The following is a 21,579-nucleotide window of genomic DNA, read 5'->3' on the forward strand; positions in this document are numbered from 1 at the left end:
AATTATGCATAAAATAATAAACACTACGTACGAAAGCGAGTACTGCAATATATTCTGCTAAAGTATCCCAGGACTCTGGTATTATTTTTGTTGTTACAGATGAATACAAGCATCTGTCAAGTTTCACAGCGCCCGCCTTCTGCTCGTTTTTCTGCTCCGCCCAGCAGTGGAGCAGTGCAGGGCAGCGCACCTGGCAGCGTTCCGTTGCCCATGACGTCATGGTACCCGGAAGAGTTGCGTGTTCGCTTCCGGAGCGCCATTGAAAGGTGCTCTGGGCCTTTTGTGTCGAGGACGAGGTGGGCCGCTTCGTCTTTCTTTTACGGACTTCTCGCTTCCGGAAAGTCGTCGGCGCGTCCCTCGTAGCCTTGCGGGGTCTCCTCCTGGCAGGTAAGTGGAGGGTTTTGCCCTTGGAAGCGCCTCTCTGTGCAGCTCGTGCACCGGCTGGCTGACTGGGGACCGACCACTGGAAGAGATCAACAGGTCTGCAGTGGCTGTGGATGCCTCGCAAGGCAGCTGAAGTGCTGATGGGGGTCTGGTTTGGAGCTCCGAGGAAGCAGTCTCACGGGGAAGGGGAGGCTTGCTCCGCCGGGTACGATGGTTGGGGGTGTGTGTGCGGATGCGGGTTTTTTTTCCTGCTGGATCTCGGGAGGGCTTTCATATCTGTTGTGTTTGTTTTCGTTTCGTTTCTGGATTTTCCGGATCTGGTGTAGGGTAGAAATCTAACGCGCAAACTCCGGTTATTTCCATGTTTTCTCCCCATGCCGACCAGCGCGCTGTTAGGTTGCACTTCGTGGGAGTTCTCACCAGCGGATGTCTTCTCAGTAGGACTTGGTAATCGAGGGTTTCCACGCTCGCACCACTGCCATAGAGAAAGTGGTGATGAGGCGGGATTTATAGCTGCCCCTGCTCGCTGTTCAAGCAAATTGATGCTAAATGGCTCCTGAGGTACAAATAAGTAACTCGCAAGTGGATGATGGAATTACATTTGCAGGTGGTTGGCTGTGAGCAAACAGATCTGCCTCCTGTTTTAGAGTCTTCCCATGAAGGCCAACAAGCTGTACGGGGGAGGGGGAAGAAAGCAAGCAAGTACCTATTCGTTTGCTTAGTTGGCCAATGCACCAAATGTGTCCAATTCTGATTTAAGTTAAAATGCCATTTATTTGTGGTTTTCTGATCTTGGAAGTAGGAAGACTAAAGCCAGGAATTAATGCTGCATAGGTCCTTGGCCCTCACGTTAATTTCTCACTTAAGTAAAGTGATGCTGAAAATCTTACAACAAAAAACTGTATGTAAAATGAGAAATGCCAGATGTTCAAGATGGACTCAGAAAAGATTGAGGCACCAAAACTGCTAATTGTTGTTTGTTACTGGAAGGTAGGAAAGAATTTCAGAAGAAAATCATCTTGTGTTTCATAGAGTACAGCAAAGTTTTTGACTATGTGGATCATGAAAAGTTATGGTCAGTTTTAAAATAAATGGGTGTGCCACAATTCTTTTGATGCACAACCTGTACTCTGAACAAGAGGCTACTGTTAAGGCAGAACATGGAGAAACAGAATGGTTTCCAGTTGGCAAAGCTAGATGATGTATTTTATCTCCCTACCTGTTCAGTCTACATGCAGAACACATAATAAAGAAAACTGGATTAGATTTAGATAAAGACCGTAGAACATTAACAATTTGAGATATGCAGATGACACCAAGACTGACATAATATAACAAAGATTTGAAACAACTACTGCTGAAGCAGAAAGTGCCAAAGCAGAATTACAGCTGAACATCAAGAAGATAAAGGGGAATTATACAACTTTGACTGGTGACAATGAAGAAATTGAAATTGTTCAAGATTTTCTGTTCTTTGGTTTCATCATCAACCAAAAGGGAGACTGCAATCAAGAAATCAGAAGGAAATCGAGACTGTGGAGGTCAGCCATGAAGGAGCTACAAAATATGCTTAAGTGTAAGGATGTGTTGCTGGTGACCAAGATTAAGTTAGTTTATGCAATAGTATTTCCCATTGCTTTGTAGGGTGTGAAAGTTGGACAACTAAGAAAGGTGAATGGAAGAAAGTAGATTTCATTTGAAAGATGGTGGTGGAGAGGAGAGTTTTACATACACTGTGGACTGTCCAAAAGAAAAGTCAGTAGGTTCTGGATCAAATCAAACATGAACCTATCTCTCCCAGGCCAACCTGGCCACTGTGATCCATGCAACGGTCACCTGCAGGCTGGACTATTGTAACTCGCTCTACGTGGGCCTTCCCTTGCGGATGATCCGGAAACTGAAACTGGTCCAGAATGCAGCGGTGTGACTACTGGTGGGTGGTTCATTCAGAGAGCATATCACCCCCGTTTCTCCGTCTGCACTGGCTCCCAGTTGAATTCCGGGTCACCTTCAAGGTGTTGGTGTTAACCTTTGAGGCCCTTAGCGGCTTGGGTCCCTCATACCTTCATGACCGTCTCACCCCATATGTCCCGGGTAGGCCTCTGCGATCAGCAATCTACTGGTGGTCCCTGGCCCCTCCATGGTGCGGCTGGCCTCTAGCCAGGCCAGGGCTTTTAGAGCCCTGGCCCTTGCCTGGTGGAACACTCTTCCATCTAAGGTGCAGGCCCTATAGGATCTTGGAGAGTTCCGCAGGGCCTGCAAAATGGTTTTGTTCCACCAGGCCTTTGGTGAGGCCGGCTGCAGGTTCCTCCTCCAGGATGCCCCTGTACGGCGTGCTGTTCCATCATTAGCACGCCCAATATAACATCAAATAACGTCCCCCCCCCCCCCCCCCGGCTTTGGGATCAGGCGCTAGGCTTTATGCTTCTTGCTTTTGCACTATTGTCATTTTGTCTAATGCTGCTATGGTCTATGTTATGGTTTTTTATGGATTTTGTACATTGTTTTAATTTAACTTAATTTACTGTTGTCATGTTGTTATATATATATATATATAAACCTTTAATGGCATAATTAAAACAGCAGCAATATACCAGAAAAATGGCGACCTCAGTGTAATGATACAATCTCCAGTACAGTTATAACCGTTTGCTGATGACAGAGCACAAAAAGTTAGCCAGCGCTTCCAATACACTTGCAGAACCACAATCCAACATCGTTACCACAATTGATAGATTAATATTATCAATGGGGGGTTTTAGCCACGGGTTTAGATATTTGTTCCTGGCTAAACTGTGTAACGGGCAGTGTAATATCACGTGTTGGATTGATTCTTCGTAAGCTGAACTGCAGGGACAAAAAATCTTTTCAAATTAAAAAAAAAAAGGCACTTTCTGTATTCTGCTAACCTGAGTGGTAGCTGAAGGGAGAAATATTGCACCTGGCAAGGAGTCCAGGGGCTCGCCGCAATTTAGGTCTTCTAAGACCAAATGGAAATACTCTGGCCAAGGTATAGGGTTATTTTAATGGTATACCCAAGTGCAAGGAGGAGAGCAGCGTTTATTAGCCTGCTGCATCCAGGTGACTATACTCGAGATCATACAATCTCTTTTGATAGTCAGCTTTGAGCTCATTGGCATTCATTAAAACCAATGCATCCAAGGATAGACCTTATTTCATTTGGATTTTCGCCTCAACAAAGGACCACCACTTTCGGTTTTGGCTATGAAAGAAAGAGCCTGGTAGAGTAAAGCTTTGTGACAGTTGTTAAAAGCAATGTCGTATCCAGAATTGGAAGGTCATGCACCATGCTGCTCTTGTATGGAGGTAGATGTTGGCACCCACACCTCCAAACAGACCGCATAGCATATGGGGACTGGAGTGAGTAAGTCGGAGTATACTATAGAGAAAGCATGACTGAACTCTTTCCATATCGCAGCTCCATGCTTGTATCCACAGTGGGATTCCGTATAGTAATTGCATGGTGATTTTAGCATTAAATGCCTTAATGGCTGCAGGTACAAATTCATGACCTTTGGTGCGAAAATAGCGGCTAATGGCCTTGCAACTAAGTTTGCTTGATTCAATGGCCAATTTCCTTTGGGTAACCTTGTCATGTTGTTCTTGGCCTGTTGGATGCAATGTGGTCCTCGGGCTACTGTACACCGCCCAGAGCCCATCGGGGGTGGGCGGTTTAACAAATTTAATAAACAAACAAACAAACAAACCTCTCCCAAGAGGACCTAGCCACTGTGATCCATGCAACGGTCACCTCCAGGTTAGACTATTGTAATTTGCTCTATGCGGGCCTTCCCTTGCGTCTGATTCGGAAGCTGAAACTGGTCCAAAATGCTGCGGCCTGGCTGTTCACTGGTGGTATCGTTAGAGATCATATCTTGCCAGTGTTTCGGTGTCTGCATTGGCTCCCAGTTGAGTTCTGAATCCTCTTCAAGGTGTTAGTGCTAACCTTTAAGGCCTTATGCGGTCTGGGACCCTCGTACCTTCGGGACTGTCTGACCCCACATGTCCCAGTTCGGCCTCTGCGTTCAGCGGAGGCCAATCTTCTGGTGGTCCCCGGCCCTTCAATGATGTGGCTGGCCTCCACTAGGGCCAGGGCCTTTATAGCCCTGGTCCTTGCCTGGTGGAACGCTCTTCCTCCAATTGTCCGGGCCCTGCGGGACCTTGGAGAGTTCCACAGGGCCTGTAAGACCGAACTGTTTCACTGGGCCTTTGGACAAGCCGGCCGCTTATGGCGCCCCCTCCTTCCCTTTTTATCATCTTTGGCCTTTTACATATTGGGCCTTTCCGTTCCCTCCTCAGAGGGATCTTTAGATTGCCGGACGGAATGTTTTATACGCTGTTTTAAATGGTTTTAATGTGAGATTTAGAGCCCTAATTTTATTATATTGTATGTATTTATCGAATGTGTTCTTCTTGTTATTTTAAATTATATTAGTTGTGGTATACTTCTCAGAGCCCTCCAGGGGTGTCGAAGAAATAAATAAATAAAATAAAACTATCCCTAGAAGCTAAAATGACTATAGGCAGGCTATTGTACTTTCTTCACGTTATGAGAAAATGAGTAATTGGAAACAAAAATCATGCTAGGAAAAGAGGAAGACCCAACATGAGATGGATTGACAGTATAAAAGAGACCAGGGCCCTCAGTTTGCCAGACCTGAACAAGGCTGTTAATGATTGGCCCTATTGGTGGACATTAATTCATAGCTTTGCTATAGTTGGAAGTGATATTTGGGGGGCGGAGAAGGTTGGTACCAATCATCATACACAAACTATGCTGTGAAGTCTGTGAGGACATGGAGTTTTCTCTCAGTTGCTGCCTGTTATGCTTCCTCTTTAGGAGGCATGGCTTATATTTTGAGAACAGTTACCCAGTTGTCAAATGTTTATACCTTACAGAAATATAGAGATCCCAATAAACCACTTATTTGAGCCTCTTACTGAAATCTTCCGCAGATTCAATAGCTTCCCTGAAGACCTAGTTTATTTGAAGCCTTTGCATGTATCTGTCTTGAGCTGTATTTGTGACTTCTGAAATCTCTGATTTTGTAAGCTGGGACAGAAAAAAAATTATTAAACCTTCCAGAAGAGAATATTGGCTGAAGGGATTGCAGATCTTTCTAGATTTCAGAATCGTTGTTTAATTAGGAAGGCTGTTTAAAAATAGTCAATACTAAAGTATAAGAGCTTTCTCTTTTTATATAGGGCAGAAACAGTCAAAATGTTTTATCCCTGTTTTTCCCCGCTTTATGGGAACCCAAAGCAGCTGGTGATAGAATTCTCCTCTTATTAGTTTTGTCCCATGTGAGGTAGGCTTGGCTGAAAGAGTGATCAGCACAAAATTAACTACAGGACAGAGTGGGGATTTGAACTTTAGTGACAAGAGGACAGCTCTGAACCTGGGTGTCCAAGGTCGGTTTTATCCACACAGTAATTTAGTAAACCAAATGAAGCATCAAATAAAGATGTATAAATACACTGAATGGCTACAGAATTTTCCCCATAACAAAACGATTTTCAAGTTCTGTTTAATACAGACTTTCAGAAAACTAAACCAAAAGCAAATCCTACATCTTTGAGGGAATTTGTGTTTTGATAACCAGGTCCAGCAAACCTCTCAGTGTAAGTATCTAGAAATAAAAGTTCACTTTTTTGACAACCATTTTTTCATATAATAAAAACATCATTGTAGGATTAAAAATGTACACCACATTAAACATGAGGCTGCATGAATGCCCTAGGAATAACAAAAAATATTTCTAGTAATGTTGCAGTTCATACTTTTAACATTCAACATTATTTTGAATGACAAAGCTACATATTTAATATTAATAATAGAAGAAGAGTTTGAATTTATACCCCACTTTTCTCAACCATAAGGAATCTCAAAGTGGCTTACAAACTCCCTCCCTTCCTCTCCCCACAACTGGCATCCTGTGAGGGGGGCCAAGAAAGTTCTTAAGAGTTCTGAACATTCTGAGGCTAGCGCAAAGTCACCCAGCAGCCTTCATATGTAGAAGCAGGGAAACAAATTCAGTTCATCAGTTAAGAGTCTGCTGCACATGTAAATGAACGAGAAATCAAACCTGGTTCTCCACATTAGAGTCCACTGATCTTAACCATTCCACCATGTTGGTTTAGGTCTTTTAAGTTAAATAAAATGCTATCACTCCTTATCCACAGACCTTCTTGTTGGAAAATAAGACCCCAGTACTTTGTTATGATAATTATAGGAGAACCTCACTCAATGAATGGCCTCCACCTATCTTTTGTCACACACAAACAAGAACTTACTGTCCGCCTCATTTCACTGCATTCTGAAATGTGTATCCTATTCAAAGCAATACAGTGCAGTCAGATGGGTTGCTCATAAAATTGCAAATGCAAATTCATTGAATGTATAACAGCAGTCACCAAAACAGTAAGTGGTGCACACAGTTTACAACCCTGGATCGTCTTAGCTGACTGAGGAGAATGTTCTGTTTCCTTGTGCTTGGTACAAGGTTTCTTCTAAAACTTATGACCCTTAGGAACCAGATCTAAATGTAGCACTTGGTTTTTTCTCTGCAATATCTTGGATGTTTAATCTTAAAAACAATGTTAAATAAATCTCCAGATCTCTTTTCCTTCCTCCATTCAGAAAGGACAGAATTCTGGGTCAGGCCAAGGGATTAATAAAAAGTGTTTTGACAGGCCTTTATATTAATATGCAGCAGGAAAAAGCAAAAAAAAAAGTGAGGAACTGCCTGGGGCGTCACAGCTATGAATAAAACTCACAACTGTGTTAATTTTTTTAAAATACAAATCTCAAATCTGCAGTTGCATGAGGCTTGATGATTATTCTTCCATTTCATATCTAATTAGACAACTAATTGGAACTTCATTCCTATGTTCACAGAATATTCTCATACTCTGGTTTTGGGAGGGGGAAAGTATTTTTTTCACAAGATGTGTGTCTTTTAAGTGTAGGTGTATATGGACAAAGAATACAATAGCCTTTGTTTTATAATTGGGTCATATATTAGAATTTGTTGTGATGACATTAGTGTGGATGGCGTTAATTATGAATTTTGATCAAGCCATGTTACTAATCACTTGCCAGGTTTAGCACAGTGTTCTAGCACGCAAGTAATTTTAACTGAACTAATATGCTTCAGGCCACATGGTCTTTTTCAGAAAAAGAAACTTCTGTAGATTTTAGCTTTTTAAAGCACTTCATAGGTGGAAGAACTTTTCAGGATTGTCTGACATGGTTTTCCTCTTCTGTAAAGACTTCTCTCCTTTTAGTTGTATATGTTTTCACCTGATTTTAATTCTGTGTAGTGTTAAAGCTAAAATGTTAAATGCTTGAATGTTTAGGGATTGTTGAATATTTTGGAAGGAAGCTAATGCTTAACTGTTAAACTATCAGCAAATTTTCATAGCATAGGCTTTCAGTTTGGAAGACAAGAAATCTCGTGCTGAACACATTTAAAGATATTTCAATCATAGCCTTAAAAAGACATGGAGTTAAATTCCATTATTCCATTACACTTTGTGGATTATATTAAGGATGTTCTTTCTCTGCCACTTGCTTATGTTTATTCAAAATTAACAAGGAAGTAACCTAACGTGCAAGTGTAATTCTCAAATGGATTTAGGAATGTTGGTTTTTAAAAGTGTAGTTATACAATACATGCACTGTCCTCTAACCTGACATTTCAGTACCTAAAGTTGGATCCATCCTAACTGCTACCAGTGAAAGACATGGATCTTTGCTCCACTGCCCCCCCACCTATTAGTCCGTTTTACCACCAGAGCTCACATGCAATGGGGGGGGGGGGGTTTGCTTTCTCCTCTCTCCATGGTGATGGAATTGGTGGGAAGGGTGATCCCCCCCCCCCCAAGTTTAGGTTCCAGAGATGGAAGAGACTTTTGGAAGGGCACAGGGGAATGTACCAAAGATCTGCTTTGCTACCACTGGTGATAGTTTCAAATCCTAAGTATTCAGTGTAATCGAGTGGGTATCAAAATGTTTTTCTAGTCCTAATGCTGTTTATGTATTGCCTTGAACCTTCATTACTAAATTTTAAACTTTCTGTTATTAACTGTTTGTATAACACCTGTACCATTCAAATATACTCAAGTTGTTCAAAAACAGAAAGACAAAAACTAATAAGCCCTCGAAAAGTGATATCAGAGATTTGGGAGAAAGGGAAATGGATGCCAGGGATTCTGGACACGGCACCAATAGGGAGCATGATCAGCAAGGAGGGAGGCCAAGTAATAAGATCTCTACATAGACAAGGACTACAAAAAGTAGCACATTTGTATAATGAAAGAGGAGATTTAATAACGTTTCCACATCTTATGGAGAAAGGAAGTACTGAGAACTGGTTAGTACTAAGAGTAATTTGGGAAAAGATAGAAGTCTCCAGGATAGAAGGAGATTGTATAATGAAAAATTGTATAAAAACATATAATGAAAGGAAAGGAAAAATGTTAGGAGTTTTATATAAATACATGATAGAAGATCAAGAATTTATGGTAAGAGTTGTAATGGGAAAATGGCAACAAGATGGAGTAAAAGACATAGATTCTATAAAACAAATGACAATATAAATAAGATAAAAATAGAGAAATATGCAGAATTGGAGAAGAAACTAATATTAAAATGGTATAGAACACCGAAACAGTTGGCATATATGATAAATGGACTCAGCCCGAAATGTTGGCATTGAGGGGGAAAAAATGCAATTTACACCCATACGTGGTTAGAATGTCCAGAGGTAAAACACCTGTGGGAAAATGTTACAATGTATATGGAAAAATATATGAATGTAAAAATAAAGATAAACATAGATCTATTATTTATAGGCATACTGGATTATACAATAATAGAACAGAGAAAGAGAATGCTATTTAAACTTATGATCAGTGCGGCCCATGCCGTAATAGCATTAGGGTGGAAGGACAAAAGAATCTGGACAATACAGAAATGGTTGGAATATATATGGGAACAAATACAATTAGAAATTTTTGACATAATGTCAAGAAACCAAATGTGGCAAGACAGACAAAAAGATATGAAGTGGATCTGGACTGAATTCAAAGACTGGTTAAACGAAATTGGAATCACAGAAGAAAACTGGAAAAGAAGATTAGAAAAAATGGACCTGCTGCTGCACATTTAAAGAAAAGAAGGGGGAAGGGGGGAAAGGGGGTAAATGGATATGGAGCATGAAACATAAAGATGTATAACATAAATCTGTAACAATCCAAAATATCAATTAAAAATTTATTTAAAAAAAACACCTGTACCATGCAAATACCAACATGTAACCTTAACAGTTGCCAGTAGTTTCCATGGGATCAGATGAATCCCTATGCTAGCTTGACAGTTGTCTACTTTTTTGGTATAGTTTCTAGTTTTACTGGTTCAACTTTCATGCTTCTCTTAGAAGGCCTCAGGAATGTTTTTTTCAAGCTACAGGAGTTTACCTTATTCAAACACAGCATTACATGTTCTGTGCAAATATTTATTTTCAACTTACTTCTTGCAGGGAGCCAATTCCAGATGCCCTGCCATGGATGATGACAGTCAAGATGAACTCATTAATAAGAATGCTGCAGTAGGCAAAGTCAGGAGAACGAATGCGCTGCTTTTCAGTGATGCAGGTACGCAAAAGCAAGTGGAGCATGTTCAAGCTGCCTCTGCTGCCTCTTTTTTCCATTCTTAGTTCCTCTTAATACTTGGACCCATTAGCAACCTTACACTGGACAGTATTGGAAATGTCTACAGAAAGCACCTCCTCAATCTTGCTTTACTTCCCATAGCATCACCAAATACCATGTATTTATATCCTTTAAAAATTATTATGGTGCAATATATATTTGCAATATTCCTTCTTTTTCTTCCTAGGAAAGCCTGACTCTACAGTATGAATTACTAATTGAATTTTAATGGCTTGTTTTGGTATACTTGCTTTGGTTTTGCTATCCATGGAGGAAGGGAAGCAGTTCTTGATTACTCCCCATTTAACTACTGAATTTCCATTTTTCATTGCCCATGCATTTCCATGCTATCCTTCAGCCATCAGAGATAGTAACCTCTCCCTTTCTCCTCCCCTGAGAACCAACTTGACACAGAACTAGGATCTGGGAGACCCACGTTCAAATCCCCACATGCTATGGAAGCTTTCTTGGTGATCTTGGGCCAGTCACACACTGTCAGCCTAACCTACCTCGCAGAGTTGTTGTGAGGATGAAGTGAAGGAGAGGAGCACTTTGGGTCCTTAGTGGAGAGAAAATAAAAATTAATTAAACAATTCTTGTCTCCTCTTTAAATTTCTTTGCATCATATAGTGGGTGGCTGTGAGGATTCACATCTGTTTCTTCCTATTCTTTTGCTCTCATTGTTCAAAAGAAAGCAGTGATGGAAGTAGCGGAGTATCGGATGATACAGGCAGTGCGGAAGAGGGTGATACTGATGAAGATGCAGGTGAAGAGGATGAAGAAGGTGAAGATGAAGATTTAGACGGTGAGTGTAGCATTACAAATGTTAAGTACATCTGAAAGTTAGTACTTAAAAGAATAAAGTTGATTTTAAAACCTTTAAAAATGAATGAGTAAACTCATTAAACCATGTAACCGATCAGGGGGTGGAGAACTACTGCTAACTTCAGTTGCACAGCCTTTTCCTAGTGCTATATCACACGAGGGGGTTGCAATTCCACTTGTACTGTGAATTTGTACAATTTGTCTCAAATTGGTACTTTGCATGGGTTAATTAGGATTTCACCATAATACTGAGCGCTTGCTTGCTAATAGGTCTCTGGAGCTGTGCCATGGAAGTTCCAGAGCATGTGTTCTCAAAATTGCAGTCTTCTGCATTTCTTGTATTGAAATTGATTGTTTGTGCATCGATAATGCTCCAGAAACTTATTCAGTGTTTTCCTCTTGTAAGAACTGTATTGCATACTATTATTCCAATCCAAAATGTGTTAAGTGAAAATAATCTGTAGGGTATTTTTCATTGTCTCAAGATTCTGAAGAAGATGATGAGGAGGAGGAGGAGGAGGAAGAGGATGAAATGGAAATTTCTGCTGAACAACCAAACCATTTGGTGAACGAAAAACCACAGTTGAATCAAGGAGGTGGTTCTTCTTCTGATGAAGATGCTGAAAACTGTCCCATATGTCTCAATACGTTCAGGGATCAGGCAGTTGGAACACCTGAGAACTGTGCCCATTACTTCTGCTTGGACTGCATAGTAGAATGGTCTAAAGTAAGAAATTGCAGTTTGATAAAGTAATGACTTTGCCTTTACTGTTTGAATATCTTTCTGGTTCCATGTTACAGCATGAGTGTCCTGGTTACTTAGTGTTTACATATCTGCTAGCTTCCATTGATGGCAGTGGATAGGAGTATACAGCCATTTCAGCTCCAGACTCCCTTCACTGTTAAAGTATCTCCTTGAGGAGAGAAGGTGGAGTCAATTCTGTAATAAATTTTTGCCCTTCTCTTAAGCTGCCATGATGGTAGTCTAATAAGACTTTGTGTGGGGCCAAGAATTGTGAGCCCAGGTTGTGTAGGTATCCATCTTGGCATTATTTCACTGCCAATTTGAAGATTCAGTAATTGAACTGCACAGAATCTCTAGTCGTTTGAATGGAAATTTGTGATTTAATGTTAAATGTTTACCATTGTAAACTAGCACAGCCTTAAGAACTAAATGAATCTGATTTCCTGTGATACATTTACATCATTGTTTGAGCCCAACTGCTAAGCTTTTATTCAGTTTTGACAGTAGTCACCAGGTTACCAACTTAATTGATCTTAAAGTTGCTAAGTTTTTTCAGAATGCTTGCACATTAGTTGCTTTAGTTTTGGACAGTCCCCCATGTTGTTGGCAAACGGTTGATCTGGCAGATGACCATGCATATTGGCTGGCCTTGGCAGACAGTCTTGAATCTTGCCTCTTGGGAGGGAGGCAGGGAGATCTGCTGTGCTGAATTTCAGACATTTGTGGAATCAGTGAGGTCTTGCTCCTTCCTTGTGTCTCTAAAGCCCAGGATGAGTTCAGAGAGGAACCTCCCCCAGTCTCTTACTTTGTTCAGACTGGGTTAAAAAATGTGCTCGTTGCTCATGAGAGCAGTTGTGAGCTCTTACACTTCAGCCATTTCTATTAATGTTTCACTTATTGTTATTTGGAGCAGCCAACACATAAACAGAAGGACATTTAATTTGATAATTTTAATGTTGAAATCCTTTCAAACCGTTAAAAGTGTGTACGCATAACTTCTTTTATTCCTTTCTGCAGAATGCCAACTCTTGTCCAGTGGATCGAATCCTTTTTAACTCTATCTGCGTTCGAGTGCGTTTAGGGGGAGAAGTCCTGAAAAAAGTAGGCTTTCTGTTGATTTTAAGCAAACCTATAACCGTCAGTTTATGGGTGTGCATGAAAGGGGTGTCCTTTACATTTTTATCCCACCTCCTTCTAAGGCACAGGTGTCAAACTTGTGGCCCTCCAGATGTTATGGACTGCAGTTCCTATTATCCCCTGCCAGCATCATGCTGGCAGGGGATGATGGGAACTGTAGTCCATAACATCTGGAGGGCCGTGAGTTTGACACCTGTGTTCTAAGGAGTTCAGAGCAATGTATACCATTTTCTCTTCTTGTACTTGATCCTCATTGCAACCTGTGAAGTAGGTTAGGCTGAGAGAGTGGCTAGAGCAAGATCATCCAGTAGGCTTCTTGGCTGATTGGTGCTTCACCCCATCCTGATGCCAACTGCCATTTTGCAGTTCCTAGCATAGCATCAGCCTCCTAGATATTTCGTCTCAACTGTGTAATGCCTGTACATTACAGTGATGTGTTTTTAATCATATGCAAGCAATAGTGCTGCTGGGAGTATTGTTAAATATCAGAGAAGGTGGTGAGGAAGCATGTCTGCTGTTCAAAGTCTAGAATTGAACAATTAAGTTGGTGGCAGTGAGTTTTTCGTTGCAAAATGTTGGCAGCACTAGAGGTGCCACACTGACCAATTGTACCAAGCTCGCAGTCCTATGCACAGTTTAGGGCAAGCCTCATTTGACAGATTAGGACTTGCAGTGGTGTGAACTTGTACAGATCTGGTTGACCTTGTCTTAACTTCAACATTATTTTATGCCTAAAATGCTGATGAACTGATTCATGTGTTACTAATTGCACTGCCTCTGCTGTAGTTCACTTATTCAGTTAATTATTGGGCTATTAATTAGAAACAGGAAGCATCAGGTATTTATATCCTGTAGAAAACATACAGAGCAGAGTTGGTATTATGTCAGAAGTTTCTCAAATGCACAGCTTAACATGAGAAACAATAGTAGTCTGCTGTATTGTCGGCTTTCATGGCCGAATTCAGCTGGTTCTGGTGGGTTTTCTGGGCTGTGTGACCATGTGGTGGATCTTGTTCCTAAAGTTTCGCCTGCATCTGAGGCTGGCATCTTCAGAGGTGTATCACAGAGAGAAGTCTGTTACACACTTTGTCCAGTCTGGAAAACCCACAGCAACCAATAGTAGTCTGCCTTTATTTGCAGCTGAATGAGACACAAAAGGTGGGAATTCTTAAACTGTTGATGATGCCTGTTTCTTTAAATGTTATGTCCTTGATGAAAGGATATAAAATAAAATCTTTATTTTTGACTGTGATGAATCAGGTAGTCACTACAGTAGCAACTGAGTACAATTACTGTTTATTTATATTTTATTTATTTGTATTTTAAATTTTTATATTGCCTTCCCCCGAAGGGCCCAGTGCAGTGCAGTTCCTGTCTTCCCTAAAGTGGGCGCTTTTTTTCAGATTCCTGTTGAGAATACAAAGTCTCAGAAGGAGGAGGTGGAGGATGATCCTACCTTCTGTGAGGTGTGTGGCAGGAGTGACAGAGAAGACCGCCTGTTACTGTGTGATGGTTGTGATGCTGGGTAAGGCGCCTTTGCCTGTTACATGTTTAATCATCTTTGTGGTAATGGTTAGAGCAACGATCAGATGAGAGATTCATTTGGTATCTGCTTGGTGATTGTAGAGACTTTTGGCATCTGAACATGCTAATCTAGTTTGGGCCTTTTTCCAGTTATGATGAAAGTACTGACTGACTGCAAACTGAAGGGTGATTTTGCATATTAGAGGGGGAGAATGGCCTTCTTTTTGTAAGGCATGTGGTATGGTGTTTTCTTTTTTTTTAGTTACCATATGGAATGCCTTAATCCACCTCTGAGTGAGGTTCCTGTGGATGAATGGTTCTGTCCACCTTGCGCGCCAGCTAATATGGCATCTGCAGATAACGGTAACTATCTTCTGTATAGCCTGTTTTGTTTGTGGCCCAACGTTGATAGTCAAAGAACAGGTCTTCCCCACATTTTACACAACAGTTGTTCTATTTCTTTTGGTAAAACTGATATAAATCTGATTGAAGCAGAATAAACTGCATGAGGGTACAGAAAAAAATAGCTTGCAATGCAATCTTTAGTGGAGTAACTCCACTCTAAGCCTATTGAAATGCTTAGACTGAAGTAACTCTCCTTATGTTTGCATTATTAGTCTCTTTTAAACAATGATAGTTTTTTTTTTATCATCAGAGTATTGGTTTACAAGTAGGAGAATTTGAGATTTCCATGAGGGGATTAGAAGCCAAGGGGATTTGACGAATTCTCTCACATTTCAGAACTATGTCCACCTTGGGCTATTTTAGAGCCTTCCAGTCTGGTGCCCCTCTTTTAATGAAATGCACCACGGTCTGCTCATGCTAAAATAGGTGCTCCTCCTTCTGCAGTTAGAAAATTGTGGCACATAATTTTCCAACAATCAGTTGACCCAGTTGCACATGCTAAATTATCATATGAGCCAGTGCAAACCTAGAAATTGGGAAGAATTTTTTAATGGAAGGCTTGGACAGATCGGGGGATTTGTACTTTGGACCAATTGTGACGCTGAGTTTTTCAGCACAATCCAGGAAGCCCTTGGCGGTGGAATGCTACACACTGCAGCACCACCCTGCCACCTCCAAGAGAGCTTGTCAGTGGCACAGGGAGGCAAGAAACAAAAAAAAGCCTCCCCGCCTCCAGAAAACCATCATTTGGATTTAGTAGACTCACGCCACCCAAATGGGCTGTAATTTTTTTAGTTGAGTTAACAAGTCTGGATATGACTTGTTAACAGCTGTTGAATGGTCACGTTTTCAACTGCGACATTAGTTGGTATCTAAATATGGCCCTGAGGTACTGTCTCAGAGTCCCTCTTGGCCCTGGAAACTTGAATTGAATTGAGGCAGAAAACAAAACCTACAGTATTTATCTATAAATATTTGATTTTAATTAACAGATATGAGATGCCGTCTCAGTAACGAATGGAGTAAAAAGGTGGATTACCTTGTTTTGCCAAAGCAATGAGATTTATACTTGCTTTTTCCATGGATCTTAACTTGTGGCTTATTCATCAAAAATTATGTTCAGGATATACTGGACTCTTTAGCAAAGGACTGAGTAATGTGTCTAAATATGACTCACAGGTTGTGTCTTTTAAATGTATGCTTTGGACATGCCCATATTAATTTTGTATTAGAATATTAATTTATCTTTGAGGATACTTGCCTGTCTTCTGGAGGCTAACTGATGGTTAGAGAAAATGGACACTCTGTGCCCAAACTGTTGTTAGAAGACTTATATTACAACACTGAACAGATAAATGTCCACTGCCACACTCCAGTGTATTGAAGACCTCATCAACCTTTAAACATGTGGCGTATAGACTGCTGCCTATGGACATATTTTTAGAGACTTGGAAACCTCTTCTAGATGCTTATTTGTAGACTTGTATTTTCTATTTCTTTTCTGTTTGAGGTTTGTAGTTAACACACACACACACCCCCCCCTTAAAACTCTTCCAAATTTTGTACTGGAGGTTTTACAGAATACTTGGTGCTAGATCTCTAGAGAGGTGTTCAGGATCTGGTTTGTAACTGACACAAAGATTGTGCTTTAACGAACAGATCATGTAAGTGAAGAGGAAGTTGCTTCCCTCATAGCTGATGCTGTCCCCACCACCAGTAGATTACGTCCGAATGTCCGAACACGAGCAATAGCTAGGACTCGCCAGAGTGAACGTGTGCGAGCAACTGTAAATAGAAACAGGATAACAACTGCACAGCGCATTCAGGTATTGTATGATTTGAGGGGATGAAATAAATTCCACATTGTTGATCCCAGTAAGTGAACATTTCCTTGTGTATTGTCGAAGGCTTTCACGGCCAGATTCAACTGGTTCTGGAGGGTTTTCCGGGCTGTGTGGCTGTGGTCTGGTGGATTTTGTTCCTAACGTTTCACCTGCATCTGTGGCTGGCATCTTCAGAGGTTTATCACGGAGAAAAGTCTGTTTCTCACTGTGTAAGTGAGAAGGGAAAGTTTAGTGTGGTATATTGTCCATGTCCCAGGGTGGGGAACCAATCATTAACTGTTTGGATGGAACTTGCTATACAAAGGTGTGGTTGAGTGCATTGTACTGCGGGTGGGGTTATCAGTACATTTTTTAAGTACTGGGAGCCAGCCCCTGCTAATCTTCAAAGTCTCTTCTTTCTTATTGAAGTTGTCCTGGTGTTTGTGATTGGTTCCCCGCCCTGGGACATGGACAATATACCACACTAAACTTTCCCTTCTCACTTAGACACAGTGAGAAACAGACTTTTCTCTGTGATACACCCCTGAAGATGCCAGCCACAGATGCAGGCGAAATGTTGGGAACAAAATCCACCAGACCTCGGCCACACAGCCCGGAAAACCCTCCAGAACCAATTTCCTTGTGTGTTTTGAATGTAACTTTGTGACTACATGGAGACAGTAAGCTGTAATATATCTATAGCTTGCAAATACTGTGGTGCATAGTCAGAAAAAGAACAGATACAATCAATCCTTCATAAGACCTGTTCCAATTAATGGGACCTGTGAAGAACACTATGCAGATCTGTGAGAAGCCCTCATGGGACTCTGAATGTGCCTACCACAAAAATCATTGTGGATTTATGTCCTGCAAACTTCAACTGCAAGGCACTTTCCCCAGCATTCCTCTGAGATTCCCCCAAAATCTGGTGCAGGAGGTCAGAATAACTTATTTTACAAAATGCCATGAGTAATGGACGTTGCAGTAAGGATGGGACATTCAGTGGAAGCACTATTCCTCTCTCTTCCCCATGTTGCTGGACCACCTGTGCCTTATGGAGTAGGCTCCATGAGGCTTCCTTGTCCCCCTTGCATTGGCTGGGGGGGGGTGTTGAAGGGAGATACTGGGGGACAGGAAAGGTGGTCAGTGGTTTGTAAGATCCAGTGTTCTTTCTGTAGTAGTTTGTGAAGTTCTTTACACTACTGAGGATTCATGGTGTGCTGCAGACCCACAGTTAGCTAAAATGACTTGGTGGACAAAGTAGTCCTTGGTTTATTTTGGAAATGTCAGTGGAAAGGTGTACATATCAAAGATTGCCTGCTATTTTGTGCTAATCTTTTAATGAATAAATACTGAAGTTTAAGACAGATATTCCTGATGTGATGGACTCTTTATAAAACTCATAGTACATATAGAAGCTGGATAGATATCCTTTAATTAATGATTGACTTGTGATAGTGGCTGAACTGTTCTGATTCAACAGTTCTGCAATCTGAAGAATATTTAAATGATAACTATCAAAATGGTTACTTTGGAAAACTGAGGTGTCTTCCTAGGTGGTGAGTGGGAGGGCCTTGAATAGCAGAGGGACGCTGCTTACAGTAAGAGGAAAGATGGAGCAGATCTCATTTGGTCTCTGATTATAATGCTTTAAAGCAACTTATGGCACACTTTGTTATGGGCAACCTAAGCAAATAACTCTGAATATCCATCTGGATTTCAGCATGTGCCAAGGTACCTTATGTCTTCCTTTCTTGATGAAGCAATTGAGGCAGTTGCTGCAGGGTTGAGCACGGCGACATACCAGAGACCATTGACTCCTCGGGTCACCACCAAGAAGAAGAGAAAAAGAGGTAAGGAGCTCAGAACGGTAACTTTGGCAAGAAATAATCACCTGAAGAAATAGAGCACTTGTTATGAGTGCATGAACTTTAACATTCACCTGAAAGCTATAGTTGAATGAGTTAAAGGGTGGATTTAGACAGTAGTTATGCTGTCTCAACGCCTCCTTCTGTTTTGTTAAGGATTAGCCATATGAGCTTGTCATATGCACATAGTGAATTGGGGTTTACTGTTTTGTTTTTTTCCATCAAGTCACAACAGACTTGTGGCAACCTCCTAGGGTTCTCAAGGGAAGAGATGTTCAGAGGTGGTTTGCCTTTGTCTGCCTCCACCTCATGACTCTGGTATTCCTTGGAAGTCTCCTATCCAAGTGCTAACCAGGGCTGACACTGCTTAGCTGCTGAGACCTGACAAGGCTGAGTTCTCCTGGGCTGTCCAGGAGCAGATTTTCTGTACTCTTGAAAATTTGTGAAATCTAGCTTGAGCCAGGTTTTGATGATTTCATGCCATATGTCAGTATCATGTTCAAGGAATTTAAGTCATGTTCAAGTTATTAAAGAAATGTCTGTTTGGTTTTATAGGGTTAGAATTTCCACCGGAACCCACTCCAGACTTGTGGGACTTCAGGAAATAAAAGTTCCATCAAAACACACATTTTTTTGCAGTAATTTCCATTGGAATTTCATTAGATGGGGCTGTCTGAAACAATGCACTGATTTCCCTTCATGTACTTTAGCGGGGTTTCATGTGTGGGTCGAACGGGGGCGGGGGGTTCAGACATTCATGTCTGTTGTCTTTCAAATCCGAGAACTCTTTGTTGTGTCATCTTCAGGGAGAAGAAAGAAAGCGGCAGGCAAAAAGACTGGTACAAAATCGTCTGTTGGCAAAAGGAGCGCAGGAACCTGGATTAAGAGACGTCGACGTCGAACAAAGAAGAGAAAGGGGAAGAAAATAAAAGTATATTCTCAGATTGTTCTTGCTGATTGTGCAGATGCTTAGTTGATACCTTCTTGTAAGACAGTACTTTTGTGTGACTATGTTTGATGAGGTATGAACATGCCACCATCCCCCCCCCCCTTTGTTGTTGTCGTCATAGCTTTCTTATGGCAACCTAGTAGGGTTTTCAAGGCAAGAGATATTTGGAGGTAGTTTGCCATTGCCTGCCTCCACATCTTGCCCCTGGCATTCCTTAGAGGTCTCCCAGCCAAATACTAGTCACAGTCGCCATCCCTTATGTTTGTATGACTGATATGCTGTTTTCTGGCTTCAGAAGGCTTTATTGAACTCCTGTTCCTTGCTTGCGGTTAACTTACAGTTTTTCTGCTCAGATAAAAACTGATGTGACTGTCCGTTCCCGAATTGCCAAAACTCTTGGTCTTGGCAAGCCTGTACATGGCATGTCCATCCCTTCCATGTACAAACCAGTGGATCCCTCGCTTGGCCTTATGAGAGCAGATATTGGAGCAGCATCTCTCTCTGTTTTTGGAGACCCCTTTGAGCTGGATCCATACAACAGGTAAGAAATGGACAAGTGACAAGAAAACAATTAAATTTACTCTTTGGCTTTATCAGTAATTAAATGTTTTAAGAACTGTTGGCATAGTTTTCTAGCTGCCAGGGTTACATATTTCCAATTTACCCATTCTAAGTCTTAATGCTGGGGTGGGTTAAGACAGTAGATTCATGCCTACATGTCTGAAATTGAAATATGTAAAACCTTGCTTTAAAGAGAGGCTGGTGTAATCCAGTTCTTAGCGCTGAGATTTGAGTATAGTTCTTGTCTTGGTTGTGCTTTACTTTACAGACCTAAAGATATTGTACCTTCACAGTTCTCTTTCTGGGAGGGAGCTTCATGCTTATGTTTGCTGTCTCAGATTCTTTGGTGTGGTTAAAATCCTCCTCTAACCAGTTGTTAACCAAAGTATGTCCTGCAGCATAAGTTTTGAGTTTCCTTTGTTCAGAATTACAAAAACCAAATTGGATCAGTCAGAGAATATACTGAATTTGCTATGCACACCCTTCCAGTTTTAAAATGTGTTGTATTACTTTGAAAGACTGGTTTTTTTGTTTTTTGCAGATTGAATATTTGTTAAAAAGTTTAAATCTTACTTTTCCTCTTGGCTCAAGGTAGCCTAAAGTGATAATAAAATCATTACAAATTAAAACCAAATAGAATTTTTTAAAACCCTATACACACCCCCACCAAAAAAATGCCTTCTGTTAAATGCCATCAGAAGCTCTAGCAAGCAGGTAAGTCTGGCAGCTCATCCTAAAGATCTCCGTTGAGGGAGCTCCCGTCACCTCTTCAGAAAGCCCTTTCCATAGTGTGGGAGCTGTGATGAAAAAAGCCCAGACTTTGGTTGATGCTGGATGGGTCATTCTGAGTGGGGAAACAGCCAGCAGGTAGCAGCCTAAAGACTGTAGTTGATTCACCAGAACAGACGGAAGGAGACTGTCCATTCCAGTTGTACACAAAGCTGAGATGAAACTGGCAGTCATTTTCCAAACTTCTTTCCTATTAGTAATGAAGAGCTTCCTGTAAACTCAGCCTCACCTGTGAGCGCCAAAAGGAGGGTCCTCTCTCAGTCGGCACTTCGATCCCATCGTCCTGTTGCTAGGCCAGTTGCTGTGGGACTTCCTGGGTAAGGCCAACTGGTTCATGCTTTTTTGTGTAAAACAGCAGGATATAGATGTTTCTTCGCACAGCATGATGAAGACCTGACCTTTTCATGGACTTGTGTTTTGTGCTGTAGGCTGCAGAGCTGGATATATACAAAAAGTGGTTCAAATCGTGGCTTAGCTGTGGATAACTTACTGTCTTTCACCTCAGTCCCTGTCTGTGAAACTAGTAGCAGTGGCAATTTAATTCAGTAAAATAGTGCTTCTGTCCCTATGCCTTAATGATAAACAGGTGAACTCTCAGTTATAGGTGCTCGGGCTCTATTGGTTATTTTATTTAAAAGGGTATAAAAATTCAAGCACTTATGCAATATGAAGACAGATGAAATTTGGTGCAAATGAAGCTCGGGGTACTCTCGTTCTTCAAATGGCATTTAGGCAGGGTAGATAAAAATCAATAATTATTCCAAAAATAAAACCTTCAGCTGCTTGTACTTAAGATTATACCAGCAAGAATTTTTCTCTATGTAACAGACCCTG

The 21,579-nt window shown here is 41.2% G+C and overlaps 1 protein-coding gene across 2 annotated transcripts in view; it reads left to right on the forward strand.

Moving 5' to 3' along the window:
- The first annotated feature begins 230 nt into the window (after positions 1–230).
- Positions 231–21,579, forward strand: part of PHRF1 (PHD and ring finger domains 1) — a 34,021-nt gene continuing 12,672 nt past the window's right edge. For both annotated transcript variants that reach the window (XM_048483826.1, XM_048483827.1), the window contains exons 1-12: positions 231–387; positions 9,948–10,062; positions 10,811–10,924; positions 11,430–11,671; positions 12,707–12,790; positions 14,230–14,351; positions 14,613–14,713; positions 16,415–16,581; positions 18,302–18,431; positions 19,253–19,377; positions 19,749–19,936; positions 20,943–21,062. In XM_048483826.1, the coding sequence (XP_048339783.1) occupies positions 9,972–10,062; positions 10,811–10,924; positions 11,430–11,671; positions 12,707–12,790; positions 14,230–14,351; positions 14,613–14,713; positions 16,415–16,581; positions 18,302–18,431; positions 19,253–19,377; positions 19,749–19,936; positions 20,943–21,062 (1,484 nt within the window). In that variant the 5' untranslated portion in view covers positions 231–387; positions 9,948–9,971. The remainder of the gene's footprint in view (positions 388–9,947; positions 10,063–10,810; positions 10,925–11,429; positions 11,672–12,706; positions 12,791–14,229; positions 14,352–14,612; positions 14,714–16,414; positions 16,582–18,301; positions 18,432–19,252; positions 19,378–19,748; positions 19,937–20,942; positions 21,063–21,579) is intronic.

The sequence above is a fragment of the Sphaerodactylus townsendi genome, linkage group LG02, assembly GCF_021028975.2.
Source record: "Sphaerodactylus townsendi isolate TG3544 linkage group LG02, MPM_Stown_v2.3, whole genome shotgun sequence".
NCBI lineage: Eukaryota > Metazoa > Chordata > Lepidosauria > Squamata > Sphaerodactylidae > Sphaerodactylus > Sphaerodactylus townsendi.